Genomic DNA, 22796 nt, shown 5'->3' with positions numbered 1-22796 from the left:
ATATTTTAATTCCTCATTTGGTTATACTTGACGGAAAAAGAAAATGGTGCAGCATAGCCACACCAGAGGGATAGATCTGCAGGGTAAATACATATCAGGTTTGTGGTATGTATCATTCAGTACTCAACGTTTCATCTTTGAAGTTTAGGCGCTTGTGTTATCTGAGAGGAAAACAGACTTTTTAGTCTAGTCAAAAGGTATTTTTGAACTGTGGAAATATAAGTGGTATTCTGCCTTGCCGGACAAAGAGGCGTATGTATCCAGAGTTCTGATAAACTGCTACTGTAACAAAGATCACAAAGGGAACAAAAAATGGCACCATGTGACATTTTTCCCGTTAACAGTGATTGTTACAATGATGGAGCACATGAGCTTTGTCCACTCTCATTAGAGACCAAAGAGTTCATCAGTGTTACAGGTTTCGCAGTACCTGTTGTATTTCTTGATGTATCTAATGCTCTCTCTTTTCTTACCTCATCAATATGATGAAAATGCTGAGTTTTGACTTATCATCTGGGCAGCGGGAAAACTGTCAGGAGAGGAGACTCTTCCTACTGAGTGACCGGAAGCGTAAGCCCTAATCAAGAGACAATATGAATAACTTCTGAAGAATGAATATAGAATTATCTATATAGAAAACATACTGCAGGTAGTTGTTCAATACTTTGTCTCCCTATGACTCAGTGCAATGCAAAAGCTTGTACCCAAGCAGCCACTGCTGTGTATAAAAAGATTTAAGTAAATACTATTTATTTTTAAAATTATTTTCTATCATCTCAAATCTTTTTTCTTTTTTTTTTTTTCCTTTTTTCAATCTTTGCACTGCAATTCAGTGACTCAAAACAGTTGGTTTATATCAAAAAGCTTTCTGAACATCCCTGGATTTAGGAAGGGTTCAGCTTCAAGTTTGACATTCATGATTACCATTCATCTCTAAAACTGAATTACAACGAAAGCAGCTGTGGTAGCTCTCTGTGGGCACTCTCAGTCCCTCCTTGACATTGACAGCTTGGAGCAGTCTCTATTGCTCTGAGATGAGAAACAGATTGATATTCAAGCATAAACTCATGTGGAATAGGCCTGGACTTAAATTGGGATTTGAAGTTATTATAATTTAAACACCAGTTAGATAAAAAACACGTAGTGCATTGTTGGTGGTTATGACCAAATATGTCTGAATTTGTGTAGAAATTCACAGTGAAACTCATGAGAAACTCTGAGCAGAATGAGGGGAAGAAATACAAGTTTTTGATTAGACAATTCAGCTATTGCCTTCGTAACACTTCACTTGAGCTAGTAATGCTTTACTTGTTGGAAAAATCATCATTTTCTTCCCTTTGGGTTTGGCCATTACTGAGAGAGGTCTGTGTCATGAAGGAAGGTGGCTGGTACATATTTCCAAGAAGTCAGGGTACCTTTTGATCAGATCGCATGGGATAGTTTTATCAGGATCTGAACTTTCTATTATCTGGCCTAATAAACCATATGAATATGAAACAGTTGCTCAGTGCTCCTTTTTTTTTTAGAGGTTTAAACATATGATCTGCTACTGGGACAGCAGTGATATTCTGAATTAACATTATCATATGAAGACTCTTTGCATTTTAAAGGTTTCTTCAGTAAATTCAAAAGAGTGGTTTCAGTCTCTTTGTCTTCTTTCTGGAAGAAAATGCAGTACAGGAGCAAATCTGCTTTTGTTGTCTTTAGGTGGATATTCGCTGACTTATGTTTTGCCACTCTGAATTTTGCATTCTTTTTTTATTTCCTTAGTTGCATACTTCAGTCTTTTAAAGGCCCTGTTGTGCTTCAGCCAGAGTTTTTTTTCAGCAAGACTTGGGTCTCCTTTTCTATTATGTGTTTTCTTAGTGTTTGTGTTACAGCAATGCTTCCAGACTCAGCTAAAATACAAAGCCTTGTGCCAGGTGCTACAAAAACCACATGGTAATAAATATGAAGAACATTTGTTTACACTCACAAGACATGTACACAACAGGAAAGGAAAGGTTGCACAGCTGATCTGATGATAGAAATCTTGTTTTCAAAGAGCTACTTGGTTTTCTGGTTAGCAGGCATAGCGTGGATCTTTTATTTTTAATTGAAGCTAAAAATTTATTTCCTGTTTTTGAGGGCTCTGATGGTTCATTGAGTTAATAATTGCGTGTAGTCTTTAATCTGTACAGCAGCTGTTCAAATCCAGCCCAGTCTGGAGTCAGACTCAAACTACTGTAGTCCGATTGATGACTGTTGGGAGTGAAATCATATTGTGTCGTATGCTTAGAGACTTGTGATGCTTACTCTACAGAAATAGTACTAAACATAGACAATATGATGAGGTAGATCTCTGTCAACATCATAGTGAGTATGAGCTACACTCCCCTGCTACACATATGCAAACATAATTAGCTCTAAGCTGCCTCCGAAGAAATTCTAGAATTTGCATGCAGGCACTGGAATAATGCAGCTGTTTCTGAAGCATTGATTGGCTCTTCAGATTTTGCAGGATGTAAGTTAGCCATGCTGTACACATTCTGTCAGTTAGGACTTGGACTCTAATTATACCATCTTTCATAAAACTAAATTAATTTAGGTTCTCTTTTGTTTGAAGTCACCTAGGACTTTTTAAAGTATGTTAGATTGAGCATGCGTGAGAGACATAAAACTGGTAAGCATGTATTTCAGTACTTATTTGAAAGATACTGCTATTAAATGATAAAGCCAACTTTCTTCTGGCCTTCAGAGTGGCTCTGACAAGGTATTTTTATATTACGAATGAGTAACTTTACACACTAAGGATAAAATTTGAAGTTAGATAAAAATGTATTGGTACACAAATTTTAGTTTATGGAAGTCATGACTTATGGATGTGTTCTGTTTGGATAATTTTGGTATAGAGCATCTCTTGTTAGTCAAAAGAGGTATGAGATAAATTTTAAATTTGCTGTTCATGTAAACAGAGGGGCTGTTCTTAGGTTGTACAAGTGAAAGAAAGAAGAATGTAGCTTGACGAGGAAGTGGTGATACGGGAAAAGCATGTAAAATATTTTTAACTGAAGTGTTCTACACTTTCACTAGCTCTGTGTTGGTTTGCTTGTTTTCTGCAACTTGCCTAAAAGAGGATGGAGTTACTATACTGATAGTGATTCACACTTGGTAGAGATTTTGTCTGCATGAGGGACATAATAATTTTCCCTGAATCTTGCAATAAATTTGCAGTATAGATAAAACTTAGACCTTCATTACCTTTGCTGCTTTTCCTCTTTTGCACTCTGATAGGGAACTCACTACAGATCATCTAAAAGCTTCTCTCCTCCCCTTTCTTAAGTCTTTTCTGCCTACTCTTCTGTTACACTTATTATCTATGAAGTGTGGAATGGTATAAAATGGGGGTGTGCCTTATTCAGTTAGTCTCTTGGGCACCCCAATAGTTTTAATTTCATCAGAAAGAGTGGAACTTGGCACAGTGACTGGTTTGCAGAACTTACAGTAGAATTGGGACCAAAGAGCTGGCAGTATTTATACTTTCTGCAGAAATAATCCCATAAATGTTGCTTGACTAGAGATAGTGCCATCTCTTCTTCACGCTTTTTATTTTATTGTAAATATATTGGGTTCATATTTACTGGAAAGGATTACTATTGCAATAAAAATACTGAACATAATCCCTTTCGTCCTTTCCTTGCATACAGTACCATATCAGGACAGAAAGTCCTTAAGATAGGACTTAAGAACTTAGAGGAAGTAGGGTATTTCTGGCAGGCAGTTCATTCACTACTGGTGCTCATTTATTATGTGCATTGTGCCAGCACTATTTTTAGGCAAATTTACAAGTTCCTGAATTCAGCACTTTTCAAAAGTTAGAAGATAACAATTGTTATTTTTAGCAATTGTTACCTAAAGATGTCTGTGTGCTTACCTAGGGATAATGAAAAAATATATCCTGCTGTGCCTGCACAGCTGTTTAAAGCAGGGGTAGATCATAAGGGGAAAAGTTACAAAACTATTGCAAGAGAGAAGAGTTCAAACTTGTGACTCAGTCACTATTTGGTCCTTACCCACCTTTTACTCGAGGGAGTAAGTGAGATTCAACAGTGTGATGCGTGATGGAAATTGAAATACCTTTTGAAGGGAGATACATATGGTTATTCATAATATTATTACTCATGAAAATATTTAAGCATAAAACTATTTCAGGATAACCGACTGTATTTTGCTGTTAATCTCATCTTTTAAATGTTTATTCAATAATCAAAGTGGCAAACAAAGTATCAGCCTGTAATAGATGACCTCTTGCCTTACAACTCAGCTTCTTCCAGTAGTTTCTGAAGGATATGTAAACATATGCCCTTACAGTATCAGGACATCACAAGTAATAGTAGAATAAGGCTGAAGATGCAGCAAAATGTATATGAGTAACTGTTGCCTGTAACATACTCCTGAGAGCAGTGTACTTCTCAGCTGCTTGGGGTAATGTAATTTATGCATCTGTTTTTCTGAGCTGTGTTGAAGATATTGGCAAAATTTGACTTGCTAATGGGCTGTATTTGCTCTAATTTGATATGCAATAAAGTAAATATTTGCATTTTGATAAAACTAAGGAAACTGGGGTCAAATCAAAAGTCACTGTTGTGTTTAGCAGAATGTTCTTTATGGATTTTCTTCATGATCAGACCCTATAAAGCCACTACACCATTACAAAAAGCAATACAATACCTAAAAATAGAGTGCAGTGATTTTACATCATACCTGTTATATGGATGAAAATTGTTTCTGCTGGGAGTTAAGTGTCCTGCCATGCATTTAGATGCTGATGTTTTCAATGAAGCTGTTAGAATAGCAGGGCAGGGATTGTCTTTACCATGTCTGCACTGTACCAAATCTGCTCCCTCAGACTGACAGCCTTTACACGCCAGATACAGAAACAGCCCTTTAGTGAACACTTAGTTTTCAGCATTCATGAAACTGTCAATCTTAGGCAGACCCCCGGGAGAAGGCCCGAGGGCCCTTCCTGTGCCATGCAGATGGCTGAACTTCATTTTAATGATCACTGAGATTTCTGTATTCATAGACCTGCCTGTGAAATGAGGGGCTGGTTTTCGATATCCTAATGAACAGCTGTGGTAGTAATTGTCATTCTCACCAGTTTTGGGAGAACAGACAAAGGCGGTATGAGCTCTTAGAATAACCCAGCTGCGGGGTGTCCTGGCTGGTTGTGTCTGAAACACAATAGTGAGGCAGGGCAAGAAAGCGTTTCTCACCCTATTTTGTGTCTCTGTTGTGAAAATTAGAGAATTTCTCACTCCAGGGTTGCTAACCCAGCTACCGTTACTGGTTCTGAATTAACGTTAAAAAAAGAAAGGTTGTGAAGGTATCTCCTGATCCCTGCTGAGTGGAAAAGAACAGTTAGCAGAGGAGATACCCTTGTAAGATCACAGCACATCTGCCTCAATGACGTGCCTTCCAAGGACAGGGCACCTTTTGAATTGTGCTGGTGCCCTGCAGGCCTTATATTGAAGTCTTTTTTTTTAAATCCGTTTCATAACCTCTTTACCTGTTGGCTGTTATGACCTCCCATAGGCACTGCAATGCAGAAATATTTATAGATATTCTTGATGAATGTCCCATAAAGACCTGATCTTCCTCTGTCACTCTTGTTAAAGTTGTTATTTGTATTATGACAACGCTTAAATAGTCTAGTCATAAACTAGCTGCAATGGAGTCTATAGATTTTAAATATAATAACCCCCATGTTGCAGAAGGCAAAAATGAGACAATGAGAAGTGAAACAATAGGCCTAAATATAGACGTGTTTAGTAGCCGGGATGGAAAGAGCATCCAGAAATCCTCTATTTTAATATTAGATCTGGTACTGTGTTACAGATGGATACGAAGTGCTTTGTGAGAATGGTAATTAGGTTCTTTGTGTTATTCATTTCATTGTCTGGTATTTGTGCTGTGGAGTGACTTAATGTTCACATCCACTTAATACTGCTCTTAATAGTGCATTAGAATAATGAAATTTCCTTTACAAATCATTGGCTTTGTGCTGCTTTATTTCATTGTGGTCCAGAAAGGTGGAGGGATGAAAACACAGATGTTATATCCTTTCTTTTATTTCTGCTTTGCATTTGGTCCATAACATTGAGTCCTGCATGAGTGCACCATTGCTCTCCCCCAGATAAAATGTAAAGCTGTATATGTGAACTTAGTAGGCTCAGCTGCAGGTTGTTCTTTTGATGATCTGGAATCCATTTTCCAGACTTTTTCTTTTCAGCTAGTTGCACACATCTATGTAGCAAACTGCTAAATACCTTGAGGTTTGCATAACATGGATTTGAATTGCTTAGAATGCTTTGGTTATAGGTTGGTATTATAACAATTTTAATTACGCAACTGAATTTCTAAGTAATTGCTACAAGTGACTAGAGAACAGAGCTCGTAGAAACACAAGCAAGTGTGGATTTTAAGAGGAGAACTGAAAGAAATTGAACCTGAAAATTTGGACTCAAAACCGTAGTATATTTACTGTGACAGTGTTCTGTTGGGCTCTAGGGCAGCCTTTCAGAGGAGGTTTTGGAACTCAAGTAACTCAAATCATTTAAAGTAGATTAGAAAGATACACTAGAAAATATAAGTGGGAAGCCTTCCTGTGTTTCAACAGTAAATTTAATGTGTTTGATCGATGAAAGCAGCATGTTTAAAACTGTTGCAAATGTTAAGATGTATGGTCTGTGTATTTAAGTTATACACAGTTGACTCTGCTTCTTTGGTTTGTGCAATAGCAGAAGCAAGCAGATACGATTTGTTTGTTTCAGTGTAGGTACATTCCACATACGTGCCTGGTCTGGGCTAATGCACATGCTACTGCTATTTTTCTTGTGTTTCTGATGGTTTTTTTTTGCCCCCCCCCCCCCCCCCTTTTTTTTCCATTTGCTTGCACTGCATTCCTGATTTTTGTGGTCTGTGTTGTTCAATTAGCAGAATTTCAGAGTCATTAAATAATCGTCTCCCTTTGGTCTAACAGTGCCTTCAATACAGCAGCTGATACTTCTCAGTAACCCAGGTTAGCTCTGGCTGGCTCTGTTAGGATGGCCTTTAAAGTGTAATTAAAATAACTCGTGTGTTCTGAAAACCTTGGGTACATGTCCATCCCCTCTTTCCCTGATACCGATGAGGAAATGTTCTACATATCAGCTTTAGCAAGGGATATGGTGGAAAAAAGCAGCAAAGTCAGCACCACAGTGGCAAGCTGCAGGCATCCTTTAGTAGAAGTAAGTGCAGCAGAATTAACCACTGTGATAAAGCAGCATATGCACTTCGATTGGGCCTAATGTGGGGCCCTGGAGTGATTCAGTGCATGTGTGGTGCTTTCAGATTCTTGTGTGTTTGTAAGGTGAACAACTTGTTAGGTGAAGCAAATGCAACCTCCACTTCTCTTCAGTATTTTTCCTCTGCCATCTGTGGGAGGAGAAGGCAGGCACTAAGAAGGGAAATTGTCTCAGCCTCTATCAGTGTAATGAAGACTCTCAGAAACCCTGGGAAGGGTAGAGTGCATAATGGCTGACAATTTCTGGGTACGGTGTGAAATCTGTGGTTACAGTATGGAGTGTGGCATGCACACATAGAGACTGATGTAGACTCAGAGTCTTTCTGGGGAAGAAACAGCAATTCTGCGAGAATTACTATTATTATGTAGCACTTGGGAATATTGGTCCTAAGCAAAGTGCTGGACAGAAGCAGGAGGTCTGGACACTTCAGTGGCTTAACTGTGACTGGGAAAACAGTTTGAGTCGCTTGTTACAGTTGATTTTCTGAGCATAAGAATTTAATAGCACTGATGAAGGACGATTACTATTCCTGCTATAATATCTTCCCAGTTTTGATTCCTGTGAGGTATTTTATGTGCCCTGTTCACTGGTGAGACAAAATGCAAGAGTCATTCCCTGTCAAAATGATATAATGTTCTGTAAAAGCAAAATTACATTTGAGAAAGAGGTATCCATATGTAATAAACAGAATAAGGAGGAAAAGCACTGACAGAAAAAGATGGGTTTATCTTTTGTGTAAGAACAGAATATATTTAGGAAATAGGAAACTGAATAAAATTATTTAGGACTGAGCTTTCCAAGAGATACCCTTCTGCAGTTGCAATCTACAGAGGCCTTTATTCCTATAAACACAAAGAAGCTGCTGACAGGTTGCTTAGCTTCAGCGCTTGTTTTCCCATGCTTTAGTTCAGCCAAGCCTAGGTGAACACACACACAGCAAAGCCTGCCTTATTTTCTCTGTAATTAGAGGGGAACAATCTATCTACATGTGCGTGTATCTGTGTACTACTTTGTATGAGGATGTACTAAATATTTATGGTCAGATGGTAATGATAAGAGTATGATACCTACCTGAGATTTTACATTTTAAATGCAAATGATGGATTGTGAGTAAGTATTTTGAATATTTACTAATATGGATATTTAGTTAAATATACATATCAGAACAAAACTTAGAAAGGTATAGCCATTTCTTTCCGTTGCTTATGTTATAGCAAAAGGTGTTTCTGATTAGCAGCATTTTGGTCTAGAAATTGGCTTCCTCTTCAGTCTTTCCTATGTTTTTCCACAGGTAAATGTCAGCCAGCGGAATTTCTGGTGATAAATTCCTAAAGACATTCATTAGTGTGGGACTCAAAGTGACCAAGTTGCAGCCCTTAAGAACTGTGCTGCTTTGCCAGTTTCTCCTTCAAGTCTGTGTTCCATAACCATCTTGAGACTTCATCTTGAACTGTGTCAGCAGCGGTTGTTAGCTGAATCAGGGTGTTCCTGGTTCAAAGCAGAAGTATACTGTTTCTATCCTAACGTGTTTACCATCTGACGGCTGCATATGCTCTCCTAGAAATGAATTAAAGACCTTAGTTTAATTCCTATTGCACAGCTATCTGTATCACAGAAGTTGCTATTGCAGTTGACTACCTCAGCAGGAGCAATAAGGATTGAATGTTTTTGTTTCTCAATCATCTTTCTTCTCTCCAGGAGCCGAATCCTGTGTTTGCTAAAGCTGATTGAAAGTTTCATTGGTTTCAGAGGACGTTGTGTCAAAATGCAGGATGATTCTTACAGTCAAGAACTGAGGCAGTGTTATTTTTTAGTTGTTTAGTTATTCAGCTATTCAGTTTACTTTTCCTCACAAGCCTTGTTGTTAGTGCCTTTCTACACTATAAGCTTTCAGTTCTCTCGACTCCTTTTAGATGTAGTCTTGTAGGTAAATCGCCTGAATATAAACTGTGATTGGCTTTGCAAGCTGGGCTTTGTTTGCTTCTTTGCATGTGTCCTCTTCAGAAACTGTGATCAGCACTGATCCTTTATTTATTTATGTCACCACAGAGTGAAGAGACATAAATGACCCATTTGTTGTTCTGTCAAAAGCATAGGTAGATTTAATTTACACCAGGAACTGTGACTGGAAAGTGAGTCTGTTTCTGAGAGTCCACTGCTTCGTTTCCTTTCTAGCTTCACAGCAGATTTTTTGTTTTGTTTTTTTTTTTTTTAAGCTCTGCATAAATTTTCACCATGGGTTTCCTTCCTTGTTATTACCAGCCAGCCCACTGATCAGGCATCAGGGTTCTGTTATTGCTAAGTTTGTGGATTCTGTTGGAACCAGAAATCAAATATGTGATAATGAGTGTAATATGCTTTTAAGTGTTGTGATGCTTAGTGAGTAGATGTATATCTTGAAGACCTTTCTTGTCTGCAATTTGTGATGAAGATGAATCATTCTTTGGGGAAAGGTTATAGTCATGTTGTAAATCACATTCTAAAAATGGAAAGAAAAAAAAAATCCGTCAGTGATAAATAACTACCATCTGGAATCTGAACTATATAATTGTATCATGATTTGTCATCCACGTAAGATAAGCTTTTGAGAATGTTTAAGTTGAAGGCAAAGACAGAGAGATATCCAAATGTACTAACTACTTCAAGTAGTGAAGTTAAATGAAAGCAAAAAAATATGTTCCATGTGGAGTGGAACGACTTGTAGAACCAAGAAGATGGAATTCATTGCTATATGGGAGTAGGTAGGCATTGGGAGTAGCTGTATAGGAGGTTTTATGTTGTTTTAAAAAATAGAGCTCACTTTAATTATTTGACAGATCAAAATGAATTTACACCAAAAGAAGCCCCTCAAATGCTTTTTGTAATTTAACTTTGGTTGATGTAGCTCCAAGATGCAGCAAGGGATACAGATGAACTCTGTATGGGATTGTCTAGCTTTGAGAAATATGTACTGCTGGAAATCAATTTCTTCTATGCCTTGAATGAAGTAAAGAAATAGAGATTTCTGAGAAAAAGCATTGGAAGAAAACAAGAGAAGAAAGCCAGCTAAGAAATGTGAAAGCAGTGAAAAAAGCAAAATACCTTTAGAAATAACTACTCTGAATCAACATCACATAAATTTCTGCTTCTGTCAGCTGCCCACTCACTTTCTTTTTTAATAGAAAGAATCATCTTGAGTCTGAAACAAGTAGTATGGGGAACCATGGAATTTACTGAGAAAGTGAGTTTCCTGTCTTAGTGTGTTTTAGTCGCAATACTGATGTAGTAATGGATTTAATCTCTTTAGGGTGTATATAACATATCAAAATGGTAGAAGGAGCCTTTTTGTTTTCCAAGGATGCTCTTACAATATCAAAGTGAAGCTTCAGAAATAGCTTTATTATTTCCTTCATGAATGCATCAGTAAAGACACTTAGTTCTTTAAGAACTCTTTTACAGACATTCATTTAGTCTCACAATGCTTCTGTGAGGGAGGCAGTAATATAATCTATGTTTTGTAGACAGAAATCTGGAGCACCAGCTAAGACAGTAAGTGATTTGTCCCATGTCTCTCAACAAGCCCCTGGAGTACAGCCATGGTTAGAACCTGGACAAACCTGGCACTGCGTTTTGTGCTCATTGCTCATAGCCAAGCCGTCTGTCAGCTGAGGTATGCCTAGGGATAGACACACGGAAGACTTGAAGAGATGGTTTGTTTTCTGAAAAACTGCTTAGATGAATAAAATCAAAGAGGTGTTTTACTGACGTCTGTTATTTCTGTTCCTTTCTTTTTAGCTGGTGTTGCCGGAGTACTCTATCCATAGTCTTTTCTGCATAATGTTTTTGTGTGCTCAGGAGTGGCTTACTCTGGGGTTAAATGTTCCTTTGCTTTTTTATCACTTCTGGAGGTAAGCCCATCTTTTATGTGCTGACTGCTTGTTAGTCTTATGTCTGCATGTGCAGATTGTATGAACTATGAAGTGTAGTAGTAGGAGTATTGTTGAATATCTTTTGCCTAGAAGCAGCTGAAACTTATGTTTCCAGAGAAAAAGTAAACATTTTTCATGAACATTTAGGATACGTAAAGAAAACACGTATCATTATATTATTTATATACACATATTATTGTAATATTAATAACAAGTATTATTAAATTTACATTTTATTATTAAAAAAAGTAATGTGATATTTGTGAAATTATTAATATTTATTTATATTAAATTATGAATAATTATTAAATGTATCTTTTTATTATTAAAACACATATTGTTACATCATTTATAATTCTATAAATGTGGCTTTCTAAATTTATCTAAGTTCCCAACTTAGATAAATATTCCAAAGAGGGTCAGGATGCCCTCACCACAACTGAATGAAAACTTGAAAATTAAGTAGGCTGGAATCTGAACTTGGTGGGGCTCTAAATACTTCACAGACAGGGAGTCGTAAGGTAGTTCATATCTGAAAGATCTCGGACCTATTCATTCAACCCTAGCAAGGAAACCTTTCCATTGGAGTTGTGAAATAGAGACTGGTCAGGTTTGCAAAATTTTGCTTCTCATCTTCTTTGGCAGCTTTATGCTTTTTTTTTTTTCCCCCCAATATAAAATAAGTTATTTCTTGCTGTATAGTAGAGAATTTCAGTTCTGCAAGAGAAGTCTCTTTTAGAGACTCTTGGAATAGGGATTGCAGTAGATGAAGAGCTGTTGACTTCACCCTGCCCACGTGAAAACGTGGGGAGTGTTTCTGCTCTGGACCTCTGCTACATGTTTATATTCACTGAGGGGCTTTCAGAATTGGTCGTGTAAGACCTGCTGTTGAGCAGCTTTAATGTTTTCTGGACAAGCAGTGCAGCTACTGCATTTTCCTCTGCATTCTGGTAGAGGATCAGCCTTCTGTTGCCTCTGAAGGTAACGAAGAGATATCAGTTTTTGTGGTTGTCAGTCTGGAGTCTTCACTAGTTTTGCATTTCCACAATGTTTGTAAAAGCACAGATGATTTTTGTCTGTCAGGGTCTCTTTGTGTTACAAAGATACATATGGTGGCAGATAGCTTCTGTTGTGAAGTAGCTTGAAGAATAATTCTGTAAAGAAGGCAAAACCATTATCTCAACCAGGAACTAAAAAGTAGTAGCTTTTTTTACACTACTTTCTGCCAAACCTTTGTAGTATTCTAGAGTCATAAGATGAAGTGTATTATTCAGAAGTTACAGTGCCAGTATAGTTCTCAGAAAGCTAAATGGAGTGAAGCTAGGAGTGCTTTTCTCCCTTTTTGTTGGGTGCAATAAAAATGTTTTATGGTGCTGTTTTACTAAGGATTAACAACCAAAGTATGACAATAATACTGGTTATAAAAGTTTGGGGTTTTTTAAGAATTAAAAAATTGTATTTTATGTCCAAGGTGAAAATGGTCAGACTCTAAATAATGATATCAACATTTGGAGAGAACTTTTGATTGTCTTTGTTTCGATGGTTCTCCATCTGCTTTGCTGTAATTACTCCATAATTTCTGCTCATTTAACCACAAACAGGTTTGGGTTCATTGTGTAAAGTTCTGCGCAAAACCATGGGAAGTTACTTAGTAATATCTTAATCCCAATGAAGATAATTAAGCAAGGCTTCACCTGTGGTCTCTGTAAAAGAATTTGTAATGGTATTAGAGATTGTAAGTGGATGTGACTAATATTGGAAGGGAGGAAGGCAAAGTTATGAGAACATTTACTTTCAAAGTGTGCTGCTGGTCACTTGTTTGGGTTTTTATATCTATCTATCTGTCTGTCTGTTTATCTATCTATAAGCAATCCCAGCAGTCTTCAGTGATTACATTACTATTTCATTTCAAAGCAACAGAAGTAACAATATTTCATCTGATTTATGTTTATCTAACAGCAGTTCATTAACTTTGTTGAGGACTTCCGTTTTGGTTTGCTTTTGCTTTTTATTGCAAAGCAACTGAGGCAAAAACTCCTTTGCCAAAAAAAGTTCTTTTGTCAGGATTTTCTCAAACATCTGGTTATTGCTGAGAACAACTAGAAATTTCTTCTACATAAGACAAAAAACATTTGACAATTAAAATTATTTGGATGATAAATTTTTTTGAGCAGTGCTACGTGTGGTCAGCCAGCTCTTATATTACACTCTATTGACTTTTTGACTTTTCAGAGTTGAAGGAACTGAGCTATCTGTTGAGATTGCCACCCTTCATAGTGTCTGAAATCAGTTGTGTAGATGCAGTTAAAGACCAGTAATCCTTCCTCCATACTCTGATCACAAGCTACCACATGTTGTCACTCACAATGTGTAAGTTATTAGTAAGTAAGACAGAAAAAAAAATATAGGAAGGTAGAATGTTTCAATCTAAAGAATTAATAGAACACAGAAAGTCCATATTCATTAATTGCTTGGTTCTGTAAGAACGGCCTGCTTAGACTAGTGTCCTGATTTTAATGTCTGGAAATAGAGGCTTGAAAAAGAGAGGAAAATTCCTCCGATATCATGGAAGATTGCTTTTTTTCTGAGCTGGTGATGAGGAGGGTGTATATCTGCACATATTTAGTACAGAATGTTACAGAGTCATTCCAGATGTCTTCTCCTGCTCTTTCAGGTATTTTCGTTGCCCAGCAGATAGTTCAGAGCTAGCATATGATCCACCTGCGGTCATGAATGCTGATACCTTGAGTTACTGTCAAAAAGAGGCCTGGTGCAAGCTAGCTTTCTATCTCCTTTCCTTCTTCTACTATCTGTACTGGTAAGTCTGATCTTTTTGCTAACGAAGTAGGAGCTTCTTTTCATTTGATGTGTGAAGTTGTATTTAGGAATGATTGGAACCAACCGGCCTATTTCCTTAGTCTTACAAAACTTGCTTCTGATCTTGATTCAGGGAAGCATGCTCACTTACAACAGCATGTGGTTATATCTGCTGACACCTCAGTACAGAATATTAAGCATTTATCCGAGGCCTGAGCCAGGCCACAGGGCCAGCCCAAGGAAAAAAATGGTTGCTCGTCTGTATGGTCCCTTAGGATGGGTGAAATAGCAAACGTTATGATAAAGACATTAAATCAAATAAAAATTATAATATACAACTTTAGCATCAAATTATAATCTGTGCTATATCAGCTGATTTTCTTCTTGTGATTCAAGAGAATCATAAGAAAAATACTACAGCTGCCGATGTAGTGATGCTCAAGATGGTAAGTAAATGGGTAGGTAGATGGTGGGCAGGAACGGGGTGCACCATGCCTGTAGTCATTCCTACAATCTCCATTTCATGACAGGGTAAGCGTGTGTGTGGTTCAAACCCCTAATTTAAGTACATGCTTTAAGATACACACCCCAGTTGTGTGTTGTCCACCCTGCCCCTTTCAGCTGTCAGGTGTCCGTAGTGCACAGTCACAAATGCCCAGTGCAAGAATACATGAGGATCATATTGAAGGTAAGGCCTTGGCAGAATCCAAGGTGCTTTTAGTCGCCCCTGTAATCACACCATAAAACTACTTGACAGCGAAGGTTAACACACTTCAAATGGAGGTATTTTATGATGCCTTTCTTCTGCTCCTTCTTCCATAATGTATTTGCATGGAGTGCCTCTTCGAGCCAGTCTTTTCATGCAGGAATCCTTCCGTAAGACATGTTTGTATGCTGGTGGAAAAAGATAAATGTTATTTTTCCTTCGATCACTGGTCTGTTATCTATTCTGTTGTTCCCCATATCTTGAGGAGTCATTGCTGCAGGTTGATGTTTCTCAATATTACTTTTAAATAGTATTGACAACAAAGTTTTCTGTCCATATGTGCATGTATATGTGCCTGCATCTGCATACATGAGAGGGAAGAAAAAAGTAGAAGGACCCAGACTCAAAGAAGCTTCTAGATGCCTAACTCACAGAGATAGATGGGACATGAGAATCTGAGCAGGAGTTTAGCATCCAGTAGCTTGTGGGCTTGGGCTGGGTGCCTTTGCCCACCAGTCCTCTTCACAGGGGTGTGAGTGGAAAGCATGGCAGTTACGCTAGACAAGCTCTGTTTGTAGTGCAAGGAGACATGGCCAGGCATGGCTGGAGAGAGAGACATTTTTAACCCCATGTTTTTGTGTTGGCTAAAAGACCGTGCCAAAGTCAGCTATGTAGTGTGGTCTAGCATTTCCGCTGGGACTCTGCTGTTGTGCAGCTTCCTCTGAGCCCCGCTTCCTTCATTCTAAAACGTGGCCATGAGCCAAAATCCACTGCCTGGTGCTAAATAAAGTAGTATTAATTACATTCACTTTTGATGTGGTTTCCTGGGTAGTGTCAGAATTAGAATTGCTGTAAAATGGAGCTGTGGCAATGTACTGTGATTTCTTTGCTTTCCAGAGTTGCATTTAATATTTATGGATTCACGCCAGCTGGTGTCTGCATTTTATGTTTCTTCTATTGCATGAAGTTTTTTCTAAGGGAAACAAAATAATGCAATTTCAAGGGAAAACTTGGCTGCCCTGCTGGGAGTTGCTAGTTGAAGTTTTAAAGATCAAACACGCTAAAGCAAAATAGTTTTGTTTCTTCACTGTTCAAATTCAGACATCAGACTGCACTTTAATAAGCTTAAACACAGCTTGTGGTGCAGTAGGATGTTGATAATGAATTTGTTATTTCTTGAGTGCTTTTTAATACCCGTCTTGAATACACCATGATTAAGATGCTTTAGGGAGATGGAAAGAATGCAAAGGAAAGCACAGGCCATTACAGTCAGACATGAGGAACAGACAGTAAAGGGTTATAAAAATCAAAGTGCTCTGTATGCCTCAAAAGAATACTTTCATATTGTGTCTTTCTTTTACATTCAGCATGATCTACACTTTGGTGAGCTCTTAACTGAAAGATGATCATTAAAAGACTGAAAACAACAAAGACTGGAGGTGCAAGGATGGGTGAGCCAAGTGATACATGATTAAAAAAAAAAAAGCAAAGAGATGAAAACTTTGAACCCAAGAAGTAAATAGAGTATGTGAAAGAGAGACCCAGCACGAAGAAGCAGAGTACCACGGCAGAATGGCTGAGTTAACTGTGTTTATCTCCCATTTCTCAGTGTGGCACAGTAAATGACTTTCAAAACCCAAACAAAGCAAAAAAAATGCAACAAGGTGGGCCAAGTTACAGAACTATTCACCTCTTCAGGGATAATGCTGCTTGGTTAAGTGGACTCATTGTAAACTGTAGCCCCTACTGTCTTCCAGGGAGCAAATTTTCTTTTGTTAATGACAGTTCTGGACTGAGGAAGCAGACAGCAAGATCATCTCACATGGAAAGAACAGCTATACAACACATTCTGAAAATGAGCACCGACTGGAGTCCAGATACAACATGTGACTGTTCTGCAGGGATATTCACATGATACTAATCAAACAGGGATGTTGGATCATATAGAACTGCTTCAGTGTTTTTTTTCCCCACCCATAACAATAACAAATAATTTGCAGTTGCTGTTTTCTAATGATATGCTATTCCTGTAGGTGCACAGCCAGTATGTTTCTGTACTTCGTTTGTGATGCACCAATAACATACAGTGATATGTAGAAATACTCTGGGCTTGACCTAATCATGCCAAGTGCTTATCAGAACAATGTTCCTCTGGCTGCAAAAAAGAGGTAAAACCTTACATATATTAAGGAGGATTGTAACGGCGGTATTATATTCATCACAATGCTGGATAACAAAATACTGGACGAGCTAATCATGGTCTGTAATTCTGTTTTGCAACTTTATTTCTGCTGTCAAATTTGAGCTGAAATGAATGCACGAAATGGTTTTGTCTTGTATGAGGTTTGTATTGAAAGATGTTCAGTTTTTTATAATTTAAAAGTTTTTAAATTTTATCATGTAATTCACATTTGAATTCATATGTATGGGCTGTATATCTTTATATATATATATGTATATACAAATACATATCTACATAAATACTCACAATCTATTTATATTTTAGGTTAATCTGTTTGATTGACAGGTCAAAGGCATCAAGTGTCCAGAACTGCTGCTAAATATATTTCAGCGCTGAACCTAGTGGACCGGGGCTGGTTCCCTCAAAATCACTAAGGTATTTCAATGCAGCCACTAGTGCTCTGGGTAATAGGCAAGCCTGTAAGATCAAGACTAACACCAGTCCATGCACAGAGAGCACTTGGTTCTTGCACTGGGAATGAGCTAGTAAGATATCTTGATACCAGAGATGCTGCATAGAACAGTGCCGTGAGGCCTATCTGTACTGCAGCTTGGTGACAGCTGGTCTTGTTAGCAGTAGCTCATTGCTGACCCTGCCAAATTCGGTCTGGCTGTTGAGAGACAATAGATTCTTCCTGTACCAAACTCTGAGGACTCTTTAGTCTGGGCACTTTAGCAGGAGAAATGCAGTCTCACATTCAGGACTGCCTCTGTGCTAACATACCCTGTTTTAGAGCATGGTGCAGAAGCAATGGCTGAATGGAGTCATCTCATGTCTGGCAAGGTGCAAACTGAGCTGGAGTGACTGCGTGTGTATAGTGCCATGGCTCTTTCTGGTTTGATCTGGCTACATTAACAAAATTAGGTCCTGTTAGCCTGCAAAGCACAGTTGCTGCATGCAAACTGTCTGTTCCTGGCCCGTGCCAACTCCCAGATTGTGCCTGACCATTGCTTGGAGGAGTGCTAGCCGGCCTGTGCAAAAATTATACCAGGGGTCATTCTAACAATATTTAGATGACCATGTTGTCCCAAGTGCTGACATTCTTTAACTTACAAGTACAGCCATAGGCAGTAGGTGTTGCTGGGTGTAGTTTAACTTCTTACAACATAGCATTCCCAATTCTGGAAGCACACAAAAAAGCTGCCAAATCAGGTTATTGGGAAGCTAATTTTGTCTCTGATGGTTCATTAGTTTGGATTGCACTCACTACTGACGAGGCTAAACTGCTCTTGGAATCATACTGATGCTACTGTATTCTCTTGGAGTGTGAGTGAGCTAAGAAACTTTGCTGTGTCATTACTGAGATAACTGATAAAACTCTGCTGCCATGGTAAAGTTAACACACAACCCATAAAGAACTGACAGTTATCTGTAACTTAATTCCTTCTCTACATCCTAACTGAAGCATCTAGTTGAACAGAAGTATAGGAACTAGATTCACAAGAACAAATCATCATCACAGTGGTAACTTCTAGGCATCTTGCTACCTCATAAAACTCCCAACTCTAAGCAGGTGACTGAATCTTTCCATACATCTTCCAGGATGCTTAGAAGGTGTAAAAATTTTAATTCAGTTATCCTATATTCCAGATGCATGCTTTAAAGTCAGTTTCATGAAAAGGCCTGGCATTTTTTTGTGCGGCTGGAGGGGTGAAAAAATGATCACATCTTACAGGAAAACACGCAAGTTTCAAATCCTGAGATTTAGGCATGAGCTAGACTGCCAGCAGGTTGATTGCTTGCCTGCATGGCTGGGCAGAAGCTCTGTGAGTTTTTGTAGCTGGCATTACTTTGACTTTATGCAAGTGGCACTTGCGTAGATCTTCTGAATGTAGCATCGTGTGACTTCAAGGACATAATGCTCGAATGGATGTGCTAGATGATTTGAAACAAGTTCTGTGTTTCAGGCAACTTCATCAATATACTTATCAAACTCCACTTGAAAGTAGAAGAGTTTGTTTGATCCCTCTACTGCTATAAGCAAGTGTTTCCAGGATCTCACTGCTCTGGTACTAGAAAGTTTTTCTGCATTTCCAGGGTAAATTTATTCTTGGATAATTTATTCCGCTTGCTTTTGAGCCAGCATTAACCTAAGTACACCTTATTTTGTGATGCTTAAGACCCTGAAACATAGAGCAAGCAGTCCTTTCCAGCCTCCATTCTGTTTGAAGTGAACCATCGCTTTTTCCATTCTCCATGTCTTTAAAGGATTTCTCTGTTGTCTTTCCAGTAAAATTAATCTTTCTTAGGAGTGGATGATCACAACTGTTCAGAGTATTCTAGAGAGTATCTTACCCTAAGTAGTCCTTACTATGAATGGACAATGAAAGCTAACATTCTCAGTTCTTTCCAATAATCCTTATTCAAAAACAGTAATCCCACCACTCTCTATAGCATTTTGTTTCTCTTTAAGAAAAATCTTAATTTAAAGTCAATGGAAAAATTGTTTAATATGAGGATACTTTCCCTTTCATTGAATTTAATGATGCTTCTCCTGAGCAGAAATAATTTATGAAACTGGCTAAAGCATTGATTGGAGGAAGTTTTAATGTAAGGCAGGTATCTCCAACCCAAACCTCAAGAGTAATGAGACCTTCTAAGGTGTCTGGCAGTATCAAGAAGCTGCTAGATCTGTGGACCTCACAGTCAGTAGAGTTAGATACAGGAGCCCTCAGCATGTTCCTTACTCCGTGCTGTTACCCAGGTGCGTTGTAGTATCTTGCTGGGTTACTCCAACAGACTATCACCACTTAGCTGCAGTCCAGTGCTAAACCATTACATAGTGGTGCTGCTGGAGTGGCAGGTAGACATCAATACTATTTTCATATTGATATTCAAATTAGTGATTTTCTTACAATGACAGAATTGTCTCCCTGGATTTGTCAAAGGGTACAAAATAAAACAGATTTTTTTTTTCTAAAGCCAAATAGCCTGTAATATAACAGGAAGTGTATGATTACTGTAAAAAGTCCAGAAATTTACCCTGGATTCTTCTGTGTTGTGGCTGTATGGTCTGCCCTCTGAACAGTTCTATTCATGAATAGTGGTTGTTCTCAAGACCAGATATGTGATTTTCTCTGTTACACGTGCCAGCCATATTATAAGAGAAGCATGAAGGAAGGAAAGAAGAATGACGGATACAAGATATCTGTTGTCCTCTTAATCCCTGGCCATGTATCTGGCTGAACACATGCTAAGCATACTTTGACCAAAGCAAGGGAAGTAAAGAACTGCATAGCTGTTGATGAAGAACAGAAAAAAGGCTGTGATCTTTGGTCACAAGACAGTCTCTTCCCCATGTCACACTTTTAAGGGAGAAACAATCTATGCTGTCCCTTTTGTCTCCAGTTCCTCCTTGTTGGTTGGTTGAGGCTAGAGATTTCCTCCCCAAGCCTGCTCCCTTCCTGCCTCTTTTCCTGGAAGGGTGAATGTCATTACTTTGGACCAGCAGTTTCCTTCTCTCACATGCTCTGGTGATACAGATAAATCCCATAAAAGTCATAAGAAAATATGTCATCTCTCTCTGCTTCTTCAAACAGGTGTGCAATGAGCACACAGTTAAATGTGTATTAATTTTCCTCATTTGCACCATTTGTAAAGTGAGAATGGTGATACCTACCTTGTGAAATCTTTCCATACATATAATGCCTTTTTTTTTTTCATAACTGTTGAATCTGCTTAAAGGAAAAAGGTAGGAGATGGAAAAAAATGTGGGAAGATGAGACCTGAATGAGCTGCTTACCAAAGGGGTAGCTACACAGTGTGCTGGCCTGTAGCTGCCTGTTTCTGGAAGTGGTGAAAAGGTAGCCCTGTTGGCAAGGTGTTGCTCTGCGGTTCTGCCTGTCCTATTTATAGTCAGGTAATTGCAGAGATGCTGAATAAAATTGTTGCTGCTATGACTGTTTCAGTTTCAAATACAGCAAATCAATGCTGATAGCAGAATACTTCGCCTACAAATAATTAACTGCACTTAAGCTGTCAGAAATGTTTTTCCATCTGTTTTCTTGGGCCATAATCTTCCTTTTGCACTAAGACACTGAAAGTGGAAGAAAAAGTTCTTCAACCTACACCTTCTTACAGGAACTGCATTGAGGTTGTTATGATCTGGCCCTGCTGTTGAGGTCATGATTACTCATACATTAGTATGGGTATTAACAATCTATTACTTTTCCTTTCTCAATTCTGTTTCCACACAGATATTTTTGTAAAAAAATTTTTTTTACAAGACATGGTCCAAAATCTTTGAATTTACTGGGGATTTTCTGTTGTTTCCAATAGACTTTGGTTAATGTCCGTTACTGTAGAGCTACGTGGGAAATAGTTTCACACTGGAAATTCCCTAGAGTTTTGCTGGAAGGGGTCCCATCCTTTAGATCTTGATATCACATCCATTTAACTGAGTTATATTAATTGAAGAGGAACAGGCATTCCAGAGGGATAAGTGTAACATTTCAGCGCTCATGCCAGACTGTCAAAGGAAGTTAAACCAACTTGGTAAAAATATGGTTTCATGGAAATCAATGGAAATCTTGCCTCTTATTTCCTATGAGCCCTACTTAGCATTGTCCAGTTTCCACCAAGTGGCCAATGGAAATTAAAAACAGAAAAAAAACCCAAACCCAATAAGTTTAGTTAATCAAAAATGTTATTGGATGCTACATAAAGCTTGGGTTGATACAAATAAAACGGGAGATCAAAAGGTTGCAATAAAGCAAGATTTTTTTTTTATTTGGGAAGCAACAAATACTAGACTGCCATTCATGCTGCACTGAACTTTGCATTGGTGATCTGAATCCATATTCCTACTCTGGTGAGTTTTTTGATCATTCATTGCTCATAAAGACGTTGCTCTGATTTATTTTTGTTCTGCACAGTAATGCAGTTGTAGGTGGGAAGGAGGGTAAATGCTGCTCCACCGTACAGCATTCCCCTTTTTTTCTCCCAGATAACCTATGAACATGCTGTAACAAAATTCTAATGATGTATTTCAGTGGTACACCTCAGCCTAAGAACGAAGCTGTTTACTGCAGATAATGCTCTGCTGCAATTTAATACATCACAATTCTAGAAATATTTTTAAGTGCTTACGCTATTAAATTAGTTATTTTCTTACCTTTAAATTGCTGGCCAGCTTCTCATGGAAGAGAAAACGTACTTCTGTGGCCCAATTTCATGACTTTCTGGGTAGTAAAACTCTCAGTAAAGCTTTGAGGGATGTAAAGTGCTTTTAATTTTTTTTTTTTCTAATAATGAGACCCCATGTTTAGGTCATATATTATGGAAATGGAGTGAGGAGTTAAAAAGCCAAAATCTCTTACTCAGTCCAAAGCTTGAATAGATGTTGCTCCTTTTTTCCCCATGAAGTATCCGTACTATTACCAGTCTCCTGACAGATCTGAAGAAATCTGACCGCCCCTCTGTTCTGACAGTTTCAATCTTGTTAAACAGATTTGCAACCACTGACCATTAGCATGTAATATTGACTGGAAAGCATAGCTCCTACAAACCATGCCAAGATTTATGGAAATGTCTTAAGTAACACAGCAGTCTTATGGAATAGCTCTCACCTGTACATAGTAATATAGAGTTACCAAGTAAATAATAGTACAATAGTGCAAGCAAACCAGAATTTCTGCTTCATCTCTAATATGTTTTTTTTGGTAATACAGTATTTTGCTTGGTGTAAAAAGCAATATAAATTATAAGACAGAAGATAATCAGACTGCAGCAGTTAACAGGAATGCAAAGTTTGACCATAGTTAATTTCTAAACATTTCAAATAATTAGTGTTTCTGACA

The 22796-nt window shown here is 38.1% G+C and overlaps 1 protein-coding gene across 1 annotated transcript in view; it reads left to right on the top strand.

Moving 5' to 3' along the window:
- CNIH3 (cornichon family AMPA receptor auxiliary protein 3) overlaps positions 1–17181 on the top strand; it is a 49080-nt gene extending 31899 nt beyond the window's left edge. The window contains exons 4-6 of the mRNA XM_063328210.1: positions 11100–11212; positions 13908–14051; positions 16124–17181. Of these exons, the coding sequence (XP_063184280.1) occupies positions 11100–11212; positions 13908–14051; positions 16124–16151 (285 nt within the window). The 3' untranslated portion in view covers positions 16152–17181. The remainder of the gene's footprint in view (positions 1–11099; positions 11213–13907; positions 14052–16123) is intronic.
- The last annotated feature ends 5615 nt before the right edge of the window (positions 17182–22796 follow it).

This window comes from Chroicocephalus ridibundus, chromosome 3, assembly GCF_963924245.1.
Source record: "Chroicocephalus ridibundus chromosome 3, bChrRid1.1, whole genome shotgun sequence".
Taxonomy (NCBI): Eukaryota; Metazoa; Chordata; class Aves; order Charadriiformes; family Laridae; genus Chroicocephalus; species Chroicocephalus ridibundus.
Note: the sequence above shows the minus strand (reverse complement) of the source record. Positions and strands in the feature narration are given on the sequence as shown.